This window comes from Neomonachus schauinslandi, chromosome 5 (assembly GCF_002201575.2).
Source record: "Neomonachus schauinslandi chromosome 5, ASM220157v2, whole genome shotgun sequence".
Lineage (NCBI taxonomy): Eukaryota > Metazoa > Chordata > Mammalia > Carnivora > Phocidae > Neomonachus > Neomonachus schauinslandi.
Genome location: NC_058407.1, coordinates 57,816,461 through 57,834,251, shown reverse-complemented (window position 1 = coordinate 57,834,251; position 17,791 = coordinate 57,816,461). Strand labels below are relative to the sequence as shown.

Genomic DNA, 17,791 nt, shown 5'->3' with positions numbered 1-17,791 from the left:
TTCTTTCTTTGTGCATGAAGATCACTGTAAGTATAAAGTGTGGGAAAAGTCCTGAGCTCATCTCACATATTCGTTTTCAGTATAGTTGACCTCACGTGTTCTCTGAGGCAGTGTGTCCCAGTGGCCCCTTTAAAATCAAGCTTGAAAGCTGTTTCTAAATCTTATAGCTCTAAGGCAAAAAAAAAAATCCTCAGTGTCTTTTCAGAGGAATCAGAACTTGTTCTTATTGGAAAAGGGGTGGAGTTGAAAGGGGTAGACCTAAGAACTTTTCTTTCTGCTTTAACTACCAAGACTGTGAAAAATAAAATAACATCTGGGGCATTAGGACCCAGTGGAAGTGCCTCATTCAGACTCTTGGTTAACTTCTCTCAGTGACGTAAACAAGCAGCCCTAGCTCATTCTCTACCCGCCCCCCCATTCCTCTCCCCCTTGCTCCTTTTCTCCCCCTTTCTCCTCCCCCTCCCTTTTCCCTCTCATTTTCTCTTTCCCCCTCTCTTCCCCCTCCCTTTCCCTCTCCCTCTTCTCTCTCTCAGCTCCCTTACATTAAAGAGAAAATGCTGCTATCAGTGACTTCCAGGCCTGGGATTTCGACTTTTGGCTATAACAAGAACAACAAGAAGGTAGGGAAAAGTGCTTTTTTGGAATCCAGCGACTTCCTTTCCTGGGGATCCGGGAGTGCCCTTGGCTTTAACATTCTTCGTGAGAGGGGATCGGAATTCCTGTCTACACTCAGCGCCTCTCCCTTTTCCACCACTTCTTTCGGCATCTTTTTCTCACCTGGTTTTGAAGTTCCAGCAGTTTACAGTCCCTGTGTGTGAGGCCTGAGAAGGCAGGGGAATTAAAAACAAATCAAGCTTGTAAGTTTGTATCTTTGTGAAATGAAGTTAGTTTGACTTCCTGGTGATATACCCAGTCTCCACTGGGATAATATGTCATCTCAAACCCTAGTCCCTTGCCCACTCCCTCCAAGGTTATTTTTATCTTTTTGATGAACTGTTTCTACTCTCGCCCCCCCCCCCCGCCCTTCCTTTCTGCCCACTCCACCAGCATTATCAGGTAGCTGAAATACATAGTCTGTGAAATCACAACAGCTTCATCAAGAACTGGGTATACTCTTCTAGACTAGGTAGAGACCCTACCTCACCCAGCCGGTAGGGAAGGAGTCCTAAGAGAGAACATACCTTGGAATTAAGGAGAAAGCTCTGTGATTCTTTGGGTTCTGCTGCTGAGCTGGTGCTTAGACCTCTGCTGATAAGCCAGGCTCAGCAGGGATCCTTAGTCTTTGTGATTAACCCACAGTTGCCAGAGAATTGTGGTATGCTTGGGAGCATGGGCAGTCAAATGAGAGGTGGATAGTCATGCCCACATTCACCAGAGAATATCCTTGACAGTTTCTTGGCATTTCAGGGCTCGCAATGCTGATTAGGAGGAACTTCATACTGTAGGAGAAAGACCCTTTACCCTCTCTCTTGGCATATAGCTGTTTGAAGAAAAAAGATGCCATGGATGTGTAGGGATCTTTTGCCCATCTGATGGAGTATTGGAGGGTTTGGGAAGGATTCCTGCTGCTGCTTTCTCATATATCTAAAGATACTATTATAGGTAATTTAAACAAAGTATGTGATCAAGGCAGTGGGTAAATGTTTAGACCCAAAACACTTAGTGTGGGTTTATAATGGTATTCATTCTGTTTATATCTTTAAGAAATATGGGTCCATATATGTTTGTTGGTTATACACATATACATATGAATATATAATTTTGATAGAATTTTTAAAAAGATTTTATTCATTTATTTTATTTTATTTTATTTTTTTAAAGATTTTATTTATTTATTTGACAGAGACAGAGATAGTGAGAGCAGGAACACAAGCAGGGGGAGTGAGAGAGGGAGAAGCAGGCTTCCCCTCGAGGAGGGAGCCCGATGTGGGACTCAATCCCAGGACCCTGGGATCATGACCTGAGCCGAAGGCAGATGCTTAACGACTGAGCCACCCAGGCGCCCATTATTCATTTATTTTAGAGAGTGCATGAGTGGTGGGGAGGGGCAGAGGGAACGGGAGAAGCAGGATCCCTGATCTGCAGGGAGCCCAACGTGGTGCTGGGGGCTTGATCACAGGATGCTGAGATCATGACCCAAGCCGAAGGCAGACGCTTAACCAACTGAGCCACCCGGTCACCCCCAGAAAGATATTTCATCTATTTTTATTCCTTTCAAAATTTATATTGTACTATATGAAACTTAATTTTTTTTTTCTCCAAGTCTCTCAGGTTACCTAGACCCATTAAAATAAAGTAAAAAGAATTCCAGAAGTTAGTTTTTTTCCTCTTAGGGGTTTCATGTATTCAGTGCTATCTAAAATCTTCTCTTAGCTGTCTTCACTCCCTTCCTATCTTGTAGTGTAGGAAACATTTAACCAGCTTCTAAATCTAGGGTACCATAGGGGACAAAGAAGTATAATTGTGGACTAGGATTCAAATCTCATTATCTCTTCTGATAACTTGTAAGGTTTGGGAAGCAAGCAAGAATTGTGTGGGTTCTTACAGGTCAGTGTTATGATGACATCACTTTGTGGCTGTATATATGACTCCTTGTGTGTATATATAGGTTGGGGAATATTGGGTATACTTAAAGCATTACTATGTTGCTCTTTGTCTTTGTGTTGACATGTAGTGCTTAATGTGTTTGTTTCTCTTTTAGGAAGAGTGTTTAGATGGATTTGTTCATGTAATTTGTAAATTTTTACACTCAAGTTTACGTATTTCACACTTTTTAAAAAGATTGTATTTATTTGAGAGAGAGAGAGCGTGCACACAGAGGGGAGGGGCAGAGCAAGAAGGAGAAAGAGTCTCAAGCAAATTGCGCCGTGCGTGGAGCCCATTGCAGGGCTTGATCCCAGCACCCTGAGATCAAGATCTGAGCCCAAACCAAGAGTCAGCCGCTTAACCAACTGTGCCACCCAGGCGCCCCCAAAGTTACATTTTTAAAATAACTTTTGTTTTTAGTAATAAATTTAAGACATGCCCATAAAAAAAGTAAGCATAAGGGGGTATATAAAATAAAAAGTTAAGTCTTCCTTTCCTGTCCTAAAGTTCCTTACCCAAATCCTACCCCTCAAGGAGAATAACTGGTAGCAATTTGGTGTATATATCCCACTAGACTTTTCTATGACAAGCTTAAGTTTTAATTTTGACATTGGCTTATTTGCCATTTCTATTAAGAACTCAGTTTCTCTAGTAGATCAAGTCTATGTGATAAAGTTCTTGGACCTGTCCACAATGTTTAAAAAACTGAAAGAAAGAATTTAAACTTTTGAAAAATACAAATTCTAAATACCTGCTTTTATTGTCTGTCATTATGTAATCCAAAAATCTAGGTATAATAGATTTGTAGAGATCTGCTTTCTTGAAGGAGAATTTTTATTTTTTAATTTATTTTTTAAGATTTTATTTATTTGACAGAAAGAGACACAGTGAGAGAGGGAACACAAGTAGAGGGAGTGGGAGAGGGAGAAGCAGGCTTCCCGCTGAGCAGGGAGCCCGATGCAGGGTTCAATCCTAGGACCCTGGGATCATGACCTGAGTCGAAGGCAGACGCTTAACGACTGAGCCACCCAGGTGCCCCGCAGGAGAATTTTTACATCATAATTTACTGTAGTCATCACTTCTAGTTTGTGGAGAAGTCATTACCAGTGAGCTCACAAAAGCTATTTATACACCAGTGTTGTGACGTTTTTGAAAGTGTATTAATTTTATTTACTTGACTTTAAAAAGTAGGATTGTTTTATTTTGAAGCATATTTGTATACTTCACTTGTCAGGGAAGTTGTTACCTGAGGAGTCCACGGCATAGTTTTCTTACTGTTTTAGACTGTGGTAAATATAGGAATGCAACCAACGAATGTGTAATTCCTAATAAAGGCAGATTCTTTCTCAAGATGTAGTGTTGAATATCCATTCTTTTCTTGGCAGTTAAATAGTCACAGAAAGGGGGAATGTGGATTTCAAAGACTGATTTCTGCAACATAATGTAGTGCTTGTTTTAAAAACATCTGTTTTAATGGCCTTCAATTACTCTTTGGCTCATTTAAAAAAATTAAAAAGATCAGAGTTCTAGGGTCTCAACACTTTCAGTGTTTCAAAGAGTTGCCTCGGTAGAGAGATTTGAGTATAGGTGAGACTGAAAGAGGAAATGTTTGGAACTAAAGGAATCTCAGACTTGTAAAGGGCCTAACCACGCCTTCCCTGACATCATCTTCCTGGCATGTGTTATTATAATTTAACTCCTCAGAGCATCAACAACTATTTCCTGTGGAAAAAAAAAAAAGAGATTGTGTTAACTTGGGATAATTTGCCTTGCCTAACCTATTTTGCATAAATTTCTTTTTCCTCTTGATCTTAACATATTGAAGACCAGTGGGGGAGGGAGTTGGAAGCAATGTCGGGAGTAGAACTGACTGGTGGGCATTGTCAGATCTTCACTCTTTGAGAAGCAGGAGTTACGTGAAAGTTTTAAGTACTTCCTCAGGAGAGAAAAAGTGGGAAGCAGTGCTATAATCGTTTATACTTTTAACAGGGAAGGATGATTTTTGTGTGTTTACAACATTTTCAGCTAGTTTCCATCAAATCAAACTTACTAAAACGGAGGACTAAGAACTTTTAGGTCTAACATCTCTTGACTATTCTGTTGTCTGTAATAAAGGTGGGGCAGCTATTCTGTTGTCTGTAATAAAGGTGACTCAGTTCATTAAAGTTTAGTGGTAATGTCTTTCCTTTGATCCCTCCTTTACCTTTTGAGCCCTACTACACCAATTTATGCACTCATTACTGATTATCTTTACAACTATAATAGGTATCCCACATGATCTCCTTGCCTCCTAGTTCTCCCTGCCTTGCCCCAAATAACTTCAAAGGACTTTTTAAGAAGATTTTTTGTTTGTTTATGATAGAGAAAAAGTGAGAGCAAACATGAGAGCAGGGGAAGGAGCAGAGGGAGAAGGACAAGCTGACTCTGTGCTTAGCATGGTGGCTGCCCTGGGGCTTGATCTCAGTACCATGAGATCATGGCCTGAGCCAAAAAGAAGAGTCTGTCGCTTAACTGACTGAGCCACCCAGGCGCCGCCACCCCCCAATAACTTTATATTTGCTACCATGACAGTCTTCCAACAACCCAGCAGTTAGTCTAGTGCTGAGCATTTCTTGTATAAAAACATTTAATGGCTATATATTACCTGCTAAACAAAGCCCAAACCCTAGCCCAGTACCCACTATTTATCCAGCCTTTCCTTTTTTTTATTTAAAAAAAATTATTTTTATTTTTTAAAAGATTTATTTATTTGACAGAGAGATAGCGAGAGAGAGCACAAGCAGGGTGAGCAGCAGGCAGAGGGAGAGGGAGAAGCAGGCTCCCCACTGAGCCAGGAGAAGGATGTGATGCGGGGCTTGATCCCAGGACCCTGGGATCCTGACCTGAGCCAAAGGTAGATAGATGCTTAACCGACTGAGCCACACAGGTGCCCCTTAATTTTTATTTTTAATTTTTTTTAAGTGGGCTCCATGTCTGGAGCCCATTGCGGGGCTTGAACTCACAACCCTGAGATCAAGACCTAAGCTTAGATTGAGAGTCGGACTTAACTGAGCCACCCAGGTGCCCCTATCCGGCCTCTGCTTATCTTCCCCACCTACCCCTCCTTGATTCCATTACCTACACTCTGCTTTACCCAGTTGTCTTACCTGCAATTCTCTGGGTATACCCTTGGATTACTGGTCTACATTTCTAATTCCATAAGAAAATATGCTGTAAGACAGAAAAATACAGACAAGAAAGAGAATGACATAAAATATAGATTAAGAGGTCAGATGGAATTATAATACAGATGTGCAAACCATAGAGTTCTATCCTGGAAGATGAGGACTGAAGAGTACCCATTGATTTTTTTTAATTTATTTTATTTTTTTTAAGATTTATTTGTGAAAGAGAGTGTGGGGAAAGGGGCAGAGGGAGAAGAGAGAGAGAGAATCTCAAACAGACTCCCTGCTGAATGCGAGGCCCGATGTGGGGCTCAATCCCATGACCCTGGGATCATGACCTGAGCCAAAATCAAGAGTCAGATACTCAACCAACTGAGCCACCCAAGCGCCCCAATACCCATTGATTTTTGTCACTGAAGAGGTGGTTGGCAATTTTGACAAGCAGTTTCAGAGTTGGGAGCAGAAGTGAGGTTGTAGTGGGTTGATGATTATAAGAAGGTAATGAAGTATAGGTGGTATATATAGACTAATCTTTTAAGAACTTTAAGATGGAGAGCAGAACCCAATTAAAAAATGGGCAAAAGATATGAATAAGTATTTCTTCAAAGAAGATCCACAAATAGCTATGAAAAAGGTGCTCAGCATCATTAGCCATCAAGGAAATGGAAATCAAAACCACAATGAGATACCACTTCACACCCACTAGGATGCCTGTAATCAAAAAGGTAGTAACATGCGGGGCGCGTGGGTGGCTCAGTCATTGAGCGTCTGCCTTCGGCTCAGGTCATGATCCCAGGGTCCTGGGATCGGGTCCCGCATCAGGGTCCCTGCTCAGTGGGAAGCCTGCTTCTCCCTTCCCCACTCCCCCTGCTTGCGTTCCCTCTCTCTCTGTCTCTCTCTCTCTGTTAATAAATAAATAAAATCTTTAAAAAAAAAAAGATAATAACATGGAGTAATTGGCCTCTTCATACACTGTTTGTGGGAATGTAAAATGGTGCAACTGCTTTGGAAAACAGTTTGGCAGTTCTTTGAAAGGTTAAACCAGTCAGGGTGCCTGGGTGGCTCAGTCGGTTAGGCTTCTGACTTCGGCTCAGGTCATGGTCTCGGGGTCCTGGGATCCACCCTTACCTGGGGCTCCTGGCTCAGTGGGGAGTCTTCTTGTCCCTCTGCTCCTCCCCCTCCTCTCTCTCAAATACATAAAAAAATTAAAATTAAAAAAAAAACATTTAAACACAGTCCTAGGTATATACCCAAGAAGAATTAAAACATGTCCACACAAAAACCTGTGCACCAGTGTTAATAGCAACATTATTCATAATAGCCAAAAAGTGGAAGCAACCCAGATAGCCACCAACTGATGAATGGATAAATAAAATATTGTATGTACCCATACAATGGAAGTTTTGGAATTTTATTCACCAATAAGAAGGAATAGAATGCTGGTACATTCTACAAAATGGTATGAAATGTCCAGAATAGGCAAATCTATGGAGATAGCAGATTAGTGGTTCCCTAGGTCTGGGGGAGAAAGGGATGGTTGGGGGAAAATGGGGAGTATCTGGAAATGGGTATTGGGTTTCTTTTGGGGGGTAATGAAAATGTTCTAAAATTAATAGTGGTAATGGCTGTGAAACTGATCTAAATGCCACTGAATTTATACTTTAAGTGGGTTAATTACATGGTATGTAAATTATGAATCAATAAAGTTGTTATTTTAAAAAGATGGGGAACAAAGAAGTGAGATAAAGGCAGAAAGAGGATGGGGGTGATAGTGAGAATTTTCTTTAAAGATGGGAGACATGGGAGCCAAAATGTAAAAAGAATCATGGTGAGTTACTTGATACTTATTTTCCAAATATTTATGTTCCTGTTCTTGTTCCTTCTCTCTGATCCTTTTGTTTTTGCTGTGCCTCAAGTATTCAGCCTCTCTGCTCGTTTGTTGTTGTTGCTGTCCCTTCCTTTTGGAATGGCCTTTCTGTTTGTTCCCTCCACCCACATTCATTAAACAGCTCCAGTGAGCTGGGCCCTGGGGCTAAGGCATGATTGTGGCTGTTCAATAGCTCACCTTTTTTTTTTTTTTTTTTTAAGATTTTATTTATTTTTTAGAGAGCGAGCGAGAGAGAAACAGCATGAGAGGGGAGAGGGTCAGAGGGAGAAGCAGGCTCCCCGCTGAGCCGGGAGCCCGATGTGGGACTCGATCCCAGGACCCTGGGATCATGACCTGAGCCGAAGGCATACGCTTAACCATCTGAGCCACCCAGGTGCCCACAATAGCTCACCTTTAAAACCATCTTCCAAAACCCTATCTATCCCTCAAGTTCAGCTGAAGTGTTACCTCTTCTATAAAGCTTCTCCTAATTCCTCTACCTCCCAGCCCTCAAGAAGACTTTTTTTTCTAAGCCTCTATAATATTTTGTATTTCATATATGGTTATTTATATAATTTTGCATTGTTTTGGAATCAGGTGACTGTCTTGGCTTCATTGGAATATAAACTCTGTAAAGGTAGAGACAGTGGCATTCAGTTTGTTCTCCAAAACACCTGATAACAGCTGCTGCTTTTTTTTTTTTTTAAAGATTTTATTTATTTGTCAGAGAGAGAGCACAAGCAGGGGGAGCGGCAGACAGAGGGAGAAGCAGGCTCCTCTACAGGACTCGATCCCAGGATCCCGGGATCATGACCTGGGCCGAAGGCAACCGCTTAACCGACTGAGCCACCCAGGCGTCCCTTGATAACAGCTTCTTAAGCCTACCTAGTAGATACTGAAAGATATGTATTCTAATAAATGTAATTAAGCTAATGTTAGGCATTAAATTAAGGTTAAAGGAAAGAAGGCAGCATCTTATATTCTATACAAATCATGAAATATGGAGTTAGATCTGAATTTAATTGTGGCTTTTGTGAATTATTAGCTGTGTGGCTAGTTGCAAGTTTCTTAGGCTCTCTGACCTTGAGTTCTTCATCTTAAAATACAGATATACTTTATTGGTTATTTTGAGAATTGGTAATATTTGATAACATTATAATCATGCATCAGCATGTGTAAATGGACTTACTAGCATGTGTAAATGGACTTATTATTTCTTTTCTTCTCTTTTTTTTAAAGTAAGCTCTAGGGGCACCTGGGTGGCTCAGTTGTTGTGTCTGCCTTCCGCTCAGGTCATGATCCCAGCGTCCTGGGATCGAGCCCTGCGTCGGGCTCCCTGCTCCGCGGGAAGCCTGCTTCTCCCTCTCCCGCTCCCCTTGCTTGTGTTCCCTCTCTCGCTGTCTCTCTCTGTCAAATAAATGTGTTCCCTCTCTCGCTGTCTCTCTCTGTCAAATAAATAAATAAAATCTTAAGATTTTAGAACACCAGCAGGGGGAGCGGGAGAGGGAGAAGCAGGCTTCCCGCCGAGCAGGGAGCCCGATGCGGGGCTCGATCCCAGGCCCCTGAGATCATGACCTGAGCCGAAGGCAGACGCTTAACGACTGAGCCACCCAGGTGCCCCATAAATAAAATCTTTTAAAAAAAAAAAAAGTAAGCTCTATCCTAACATGGGGCTTGAACTCATGACCCCAAGATTAAGAGTTGCATGTTCTACTGACTTGAGCCAGCCAGCCAGACATCTTGACTGTTATTTCTTTTATCAAAAAAAGCCTTTTTTCTTTTAAGATTATATTTATTTGAGAGAGAGAGGGAGGGAAAGAGAACACAAGCAGAGTAGGGGGCAGAGGGAGAAGCAGGCTCCCTGCTGAGCAGGGAGCCCAACACGTACTGGATCCCAGGACCCCGGGATCATGACCCGAGCCGAAGGCAGAGGCTTAACCGACTAATCCACCCAGGTGCCCCCCAAAAGCCTTTTTTCTTGATGCCACTTCTTCCTCCAGCTGCTGTCGCCTCTCTTTTCTTCCCTTTACAGTAAAATATCTTGAAAGAGTTGTTTATTCATGAATTGTATATACTTGCTCTCATTTATTTGCTTGCATTATTTTTATTTATTTATTTTCATTATGTATTTGACAGAGAGAGCAAGCACACAAACGCAGGGGCAGCGGCAGGCAGAGGGAGAGGGAGAAGCAGGCTCAGCAGGGAGCCAGATGCAGGCAGGATCCCAGGAGCCTGGGCAAACGCTTAACCGACTGAGCCACCCAGGCGCCCCTTCATCCTATCTATTTTTTAAGTGTACAGTATGTAATAGTAATTTATTACGTTTTTGTGCAACCAGTCTTTAGAATTCTTTTCATCTTGCAGAACTGAAAGTCTATACCTATTAAACAATTTCCCAATTTCTCCTCCTTCCAGTCCCTGGCAACCACTGTTCTACTTTGTGTCTCTATGAATTCTCTAAGTATTTCATATAAGCGGAATCACACAGTATTTATCTTTTTGTGATTGCTTATTTCACTTAGCATAATGTCTTCAAGATTCATCCATGTTGAAACATATGTTAGAATTTCCTTGCTTTTTAAGGGTAAATAATATTACATCATATATATACCACATGTTGTGGTTCATCCATTTATCCATTCAACCCAAGTGAGAGACACTTGGGTTGCTTCCATCTTTTGGCTATTACAGATAATGTTCATGAACATGGGTGTACAAAGATCTCTTCAAGATTTTGCTTTCTGGGGCGCCTGGGTGGCTCAGTCGTTAAGCGTCTGCCTTCGGCTCAGGTCATGATCCCAGGGTCCTGGAATCGAGCCCCGCATCGGGCTCCCTGCTCGGCGGGAAGCCTGCTTCTCCCTCTCCCACTCTCCCTGCTTGTGTTCCCTCTCTCGCTGTGTCTCTCTCTGTCAAATAAATAAATAAAATCTTAAAAAAAAAAAGAAAAAAGACTCTGCTTTCAATTTTTTGGGTATATTACCAGAAATGGAATTGCTGGATTATATGGTAATTCTATTTTTAATTTTGTGAGGAATCACCATGTTGTTTTCCATAGCAGTTGTACCGTTGTACATTCCCACCGGCAGTACACAAGGGTTCTGATTTCTCTACGTCTTTGCTAACACTTACTTTCTGTTTTTTTGATAGTAGCTATCCTAATGGGTGTAAGATGGTATCTCATTGTGTTGTTGTTGTTGTTGTTTTGTGAGCCCTATGCCCATTGTGGTACTTGAACTCACGACCTGGGTATCAAGAGCCTGGATATCAAGGGTCGCATGCTGTACTGACTAAGCCAACCAGGTGCCTCTTTTGGTTTTGATTTGCATTCCTTTAATGATAAGTGGTATTGAACATCTTGTCATGTGCTTCTTGGTTGTTTGTATATCTTCTTTGAAGAAATGCCTGAGTCTTTTGCCCATTTTTTAAATGGGATTGTTTATTTTTTTGTTGATGAGTTGTAGTTTGGATATTAACTCCTTATTAGATATATGATTTGCAAATATTTTCTCTTATTCTGTAGGCTGCCTTTTGACTCTCTTGTGTCCTTTGAACACAGAAGTTTTTAATTTTGATATCGCCCAACTAATCTATTTTTTTTTTTTACTTCTGTTTGTTTTTTTGTGTCTTTGGCAAGAAATTGCCAAATCCAATCTCATAAAGCTTTTCTCCTTGTTTTCTTCTTCTTTTTTTTTTTTTAAGATTTTATTTCTTTATTTGAGAGAGAGAGAGAGAGCATGAGCAGGCGGAGGGACAGAGGGAGAAGCAGAATCCCCACTGAGCAGGGAGCCCGACCGGGGTCTGGATCCCAGGACCCTGAGATCATGACCTGAGCCGAAGGCGGCAGATGCTTAACCAGCTGAGCCATCCAGATGCCCCTCCTATGTTTTCTTCTAAGAGTTTTAGAATTTTAACTCTTATGTTTAGGTGTTTGATCTATTTTGAGTTAACTTTATATATAGTATTAAGTAATGGTCCACCTTCATTCTTTTGCAGGTGGGTATTCAATTTTCCCGGTGTCATTTATTGAAAAGACTGTCCATTCCTCATTGAATGGTCTTGGCACCCTTGTTGAAATCATTTGACCATATATTCAAGGGTTTCCTTCCTTCCTTCCTTCCTTCCTCCCTCCCTCCCTCCCTCCCTCCCTCCCTCCCTCCCTCTTTTATTTATTTGTCAGAGAGAGAACTCACAAGCGGGGGAGTTGCAGAGGGAGAAGCAGGCTCCCTGCTGAGCAAGGAGCCTGATGTGGGACTTGATCCCAGGACCCCGGGATCATGACTTGAGCCAAAGGCAGACGCTTAACTGACCGAGCCGCCCAGGCGTCCCTTAGTTTTTCAGTTTTAGATGTATATTGCCTTTCTGCTGTAGAAGATAAGGATTTGCTTTTTTATTTTTATTTTTTTGTTAGAAACCTGCCTTTTCTTCTCCCTTGCAAGGGTTTTAGGATCTTTATCCCAGTGTTAAAAAATTTCACAATGATGAACCTTGTGTGGGTCTTATTTATTTAGAGTTGTATACTAATTTCAACCTGAAAATGCATATCCTTTGGTTGTAGGGTTTTTGTTGTACTTTATTCCCTTCATTTTTCTCTGTGTGTTCTTTTTGAAGTCCTGTTTTTGTTTTTTGTTTTTATAAGGAATGACATTAAAAAAAATTTTTTTTAAGTAATCTCAACATATAACATGGGGCTTGCACTCACGACCCCAAGATCAAGAGTCCCATGCTCCACCAACTGAGCCAGCCAGGTGCCCCTGAAGTCCTGTTTTTGTATAGGACTTCCCACATCAGTATTTTTCTTTAATATTTTCCTTTTTTTTTTTTAGTTTTATTTTTTGGGATATTTCCTCTATCTTCTGTTTATCTTCTAGCCCTTCTATGGATTTTTTTGATATCTGCTATCATATTATTAATTTCTAAGAACTTTTTTTGTCTCTGTATGTTCCCTTTTTTGTTGAATTTTGTTTTTGGTTCATAGATAAAATATTTTTGTTTAAATCTCTTGAGACTGTTCATTAAGTTTTCTTCTTTTGTCTCTTTTTCTTTTGAGTTTCTTTTTTGTTTTAGTCCCCTTTGACTTCAGAGGCTTTCTTTAACCAACTGAGCCACCCAGGCGCCCCAGAGGTTTCTTTAAATGTCTTAGGATTTTTGGTTGTTTAAGTGAAAGGCATTAAAAGACCAGATGTAAATGCTGTTGGCATGGGAAAACCTTACCAAATTGTGGACTTCACTATAGGTGATAAAAGCTGTTGCATAGGGAGGGGCCTGATATCAGCATTTATAGAGCTTTTCTGTTGTGGTGGTCAGTTTCCCCAGAGAGAAATACTCCAATCTCCTAAGAGGGGTGGGGTTGGAGAAATAGCTGAGAATATTGCTTAATCCTCATGTTTTCACTTTAGTATTTATTCACTCAACTCTGCTTGGTGGCTATGAAACCAGAGTTCCAACCTCCCCAAAGAATAAACTGGCTTTCTTCCGGAGGGGAGGTAGAAGTGGGATAGTGGTAGCTTGATGTGTGGCTAATGCCTCTGTCTTTTTAGGTACTTGGTGCCTCTAATTTTTGAGTGTTTCTGGAATTTTACGGAATTACCTTTCTCTTAGTTTGCTTCCTATTAGGTTTTAGCTTTCTTTGCTCCTCTAAGTTATATATCATCTATCTGGTGTCCAGGTTGTAAAATTTGGGATCTATTATCTGTTTTCTATGTCCTCTGAAATTTGTCTTTTAAAATTTATTTATTTATTTATTTAAATTAAAGTTTTAATTTTTTTTAGTAATCTCTACACCTAATGTGGGCCTTGAACTTAGGACTCTGAGGTTGAGTCACATGCTCTTCTGACAGCCAGACACCCCTGTGTCTTTTTTAAATCTTTATTTATTTATTTATTTATTTAAAGATTTTATTTATTTATTTGACAGAGACATAGTGAGAGAGGGAACACAAGCAGGGGGAGTGGGAAAGGGAGAAGCAGGCTTCCCATGGAGCAGGGAGCCCGTTGTGGGGCTCGATCCCAGGATGCTGGGATCATGACCTGAGCCAAAGGCAGATGCCTAACGACTGAGCCACCCAGGCGCCCCCTTTTTTTAAATCCTTATAATAATTTAGTGGGATTTGGGAGCCTATGGAGATAATTACATGTATTCAATTCAGAATCTCCTATTCATGTTTCATCCCCTCCAGTCTAGCTTTTGCCCCTATTGTCCTACTAAAATAGGTCATCATAGTCATCAGGTACTATCCCCCCCCCCACAGTTTTATTGAGATATAATTGACATATAACATTCTGTAAGTTTAATATATAAAATGTGATGATTTGATACACATCTATATTGCAAAAGGTTTGCCACACTAAGGTTAGTTAATATATCCTTCACCTCACATAATTACCTTTTTGTTATTATTACTGTGAGCTCATGAAAGCACTGCTGTCCTAGCAGCTTTGAAGTATACAATACAGTAGTGTTAAACTATAATCACCATGCTGTACATTAGGTCCCTGGAACTTACTCATCTCATAACTGGAAGTTTGTACCCTTTGACCAGTATCTCCCTATTTGCCCCACCTCTCAACCCTTGGCAACCACCATTCTCCTCTCTACTCCTATGAGTTTGATGTTTTTTAGATTCCACATATAACGAGGTTATACAGTATTTGTCTTTCTCTGCCTGACTTATTTCACTTAGCATAATGCCGTACAAGTCCGTCCATGTTGTCACAAATAGCAGAATTACCTTTTTATGGCTGAATAATATTCCTTTGTGTATATATACAACATTTTCTTTCTTTATCCTTCAGTGGATGCTTAGATTGGTTCCATGTGTTGGATATTGTGAATACTGTTTCAGTGAACATGGGACTCCAGATATCTCTTTGAGAAAGTGATTTTATCTCCTTTGGATATATACCCAGAAGTGGGATTGCTGGATCTAATGGATTTCTTTTTCTTTTTTTAGGATTTTATTAATTTTTTGAGAGAGAGGGAGCATGCTCATATGTGAGTGGGGGAGGGGCAGAGGGAGAAGGAGAGGGAAAGAATCTCAAGCGGACTCTGCACTGAGCGTGGAGCCTGATGGGGGCCTTGATCTCACAACCCTGAGTTCATGAACTGAACTGAAACCAGGAGTCAGACGCTCAGTGGACTGAGCCATCCGGGTACCCCATGCCCCATGGATTTCTATTTTTAATTTTCTTCCTTTTTTTTTAAAATTTTTATTTTTTAAAAGATTTTATTTATTTGTCAGAGAGAGAGAGAGAGAGCACAAGCAGGGGGAGCAACAGGCAGAGGGAGAAGCAGGCAGAGGGAGAAGCAGGGAGCCTGATGCAGGACTCAGTCCCAGGACTCTGGGATCATGACTTGAGCCGAAGGCAGACGCTTAACCAACTGAGCCACCCAGGCATCCCTTGAATTTATTTTTGTGTATGGGTCTAAGAAAGTGGTCCAGTTTCATTTTTTTGCATGTAGCTGTTCAGTTTTCCCAGCACCAGTTATTGAAGAGACTGTCTTTCCCCTGTTCTATATTCTTGCCTTTTTTGTCATAGATTAATTGACCATATAAGCGTGGGTTTATTTCTGGGCTCTTTTTTCTTTTCCATTGATCTGTGTGTCTATTTTGTGCTGGTACCAAACTGTTTTGATTACTATAGGTATGTATGTATGTATGTGTGTATGTATTTATGATGACTACAGCTTTTTAAATAGTTTGACATCAGGAGGTGCAATGGGGCCTTTAGCTTTGTTCTTTCTCAAGATTGTTGTGGCTCTTTGGGATCTTTTGTGGTTCCATATGAATTTTAGAATTGTTTTTTCTGTTTCTATGAAAAGTGCCATTGGAATTTTCATAAGGATTGCATTGCATCTATAGATGGCTTTCGAGATAGATCTCAACAATCTTAATTCTTCTGATTCATGAACAGGGATATCTTTCCATTTGTGTCTCCTTCAGTTTCTTTCAACAATGTAGTTTTCAATGTACAGATCTTTCACCTTCTTCTTTAGCTGACTTTTACGTATTTTATTGTTTCTGATGTTTTAACAAAAACATGGAATTGTTTTCTTTCTTTCTTTTTTTAGATAGTATATAGAAATGCAACTGATTTATTAATGTTGGTTTTGTATCCTGAAACTACTCAATTCACTTATTAGGTCTCACTTTCTTGGTGGAGATTTATGATTTTTATATGCAAGATATATCATCAGCAAACAGTTATATGCCCTCTTTTCTGATTTGGATGCCTGTATTTCCTTTTTTTGGTGGGGGGATTGCTGTTTATTTATGACAAATATTCCACATTCATGATCCTCTCCAGTCAGAAGTTCTTTTCTTTTTTTTTTTTTAAGTTTTATTTATGTAAGTAATCTCTACATCCCACATGAGGCTGAAACTCAAGACCCTGAGATCAAGAGTCATGTGCTCCTCTGACTGAGCCAGCCAGGTGCCCCAGTCAGAAGTTCTTTGAAACCATGCTCTTGGCCTTGGCCAGTCAGAGGATGAAGTCATCTGACTCACCCATCCTGCGAATGACCCCACAGATAGTGTAGGTTTTAAACTGGCCGTTGAACCCCCCTGTCACCTTGTCAGCCTTGGCCCTGTTCTTCTGGATGGACGCGTGGTCTTTGGCACTGATGATGTGGTTGCTGGAGGAGTACTTTTGCAGCATGAACAGGTCCATGAATTTGCTGGCATCGTTCTGCATGTCAAGGGCACGCTTGCTGCCACCCTGGATACCTTTCCTTTTCTAGCCTACTTGCCATGGCTAGGACTTCTAATACTATGTTGAATAGAAGTGGTCAGAATGGGCACCCTTGTCTTGTTCCTGATTTTTGAGGAAAAGCTTTCAGCCTTTCACTGTTGAGTATATTAGCTGTGGACTTTTCACAGATGGCCTTTATTATGTTGAGTTATGTTCCTTCTATATCCAATTTATTGAGCATATTTATCATGAAAGGATGTTGAATCTTGTCAGTTGCTTTTTCTGTATCAAGATGATCATATGATTTTTGTCTTTCATTCTATTAATGTGGTATATCACATTTATTGATTTCTGTATGTTGAAACGTCCTTGCATCCCAAGAGTCTATCTGACTTGATCATGGGATATGGTCTTTTTAATGTGTTGTTGAATTTATTTTGCTAGTATTTTGTTGAGAATTTTTGTATCTTTATTCATCAGAGATTTTGGTCTGTTGTTTTCTTATAGTGTCCTCATCCAACTTTGATATCAGTATAATGCTGGCCTTGTATTACAAAATGAGTTTAGGAATGTTTCCTCCTCTTCAATTTTTGGAAGAGTTGAGAAGAACTGGTGTTAATTCTTCTTTAAATGTTTAGTAGAATTCTCCCATGAAGCTGTGGTCCTGGGCTTTTCTTTGTTGGGAGGTGTTTGATTACTAATTCAATCTCCTCGGTTGTTACTGGTCTGTTCAGATTCTCTGTGTATTTTGTTTGCTTGTCTGTTTTGATGATTAAGACTTGGTAGGTTATATGTTCCTAGGAATTTATCTATTCTAGGTTATCGAATTTGGTGGTATATAATTGTTCATGGCAATCTCTTAATGATCCTTTGTATTTCTGTGGTATCAGTTGTAATGTCTCTTATGTATAATTTTGAGTTCTCTTTTTCTTGGTAAGTCTAGCTAACGTGTTGTCAATTTTGTTTATCTTTTCAAAAAACCAGGACTTAGTTTCATTGAGCTTTTCTGTTGTTTATCTATTCTCTATTTTATTTATTTCTGTTCTGATCTTTGTTCTCTCATTTTTTCTGTTAACTTTGGGCTTAACATATTCTTTCTCTAACTCCTTGAGGTTTTTCGAGATTTTTTTTCTTAATGTAGGCATTTATTGCTATAAACTTCCCTCTTTGCATTATTTTTGCTGCATATCATGAATTTTGGTATGTTGCATTACCATTTTTGTTTAGACTTTACAAATTTCATCTTTGACTCATTAGGTTGTTCAGGAGTATATTGTTTAATTTCCACATATTTGTTAATTTTCTAATTTTCTTCCTGTTACTGATTTCTAGTTTCATACCATTTTGGCCAGAAAAGATACTTGGTATATGATTTCAGTATTTTTGAATTCGTCAAGACTTGTTTTGTGATTTAATACATGCTCTATGCTAGAGAATGTTCCATGTGTACTTGAAAAGAGTGTGTGTTCTACTCTTGAATGGAATG

At 40.1% G+C, this 17,791-nt stretch overlaps 2 protein-coding genes across 3 annotated transcripts in view; one reads left to right on the top strand and one right to left on the bottom strand.

Moving 5' to 3' along the window:
• Nucleotides 1-416: 416 nt before the first annotated feature.
• The window catches only part of RBMS2 (RNA binding motif single stranded interacting protein 2), a 66,535-nt gene continuing 49,160 nt past the window's right edge, over nucleotides 417-17,791 (top strand). For both annotated transcript variants that reach the window (XM_021687262.2, XM_021687263.2), the window contains exon 1: nucleotides 417-620. In XM_021687262.2, coding sequence (XP_021542937.1) covers nucleotides 555-620 — 66 coding nt within the window. In that variant the 5' untranslated portion in view covers nucleotides 417-554. The remainder of the gene's footprint in view (nucleotides 621-17,791) is intronic.
• Nucleotides 16,096-16,308, bottom strand: LOC110577826 (40S ribosomal protein S21-like). The gene has a single exon (XM_044914794.1). The coding sequence runs from the start codon at nucleotides 16,306-16,308 to the stop codon at nucleotides 16,096-16,098; it is 213 nt and encodes a 70-aa protein (XP_044770729.1).

Excerpts from the sequence above, each read along its gene's own strand:
- LOC110577826 (XM_044914794.1), bottom strand. The coding sequence starts at position 16,308 with ATGCAGAACGATGCCAGCAAATTCATGGACCTGTTCATGCTGCAAAAG.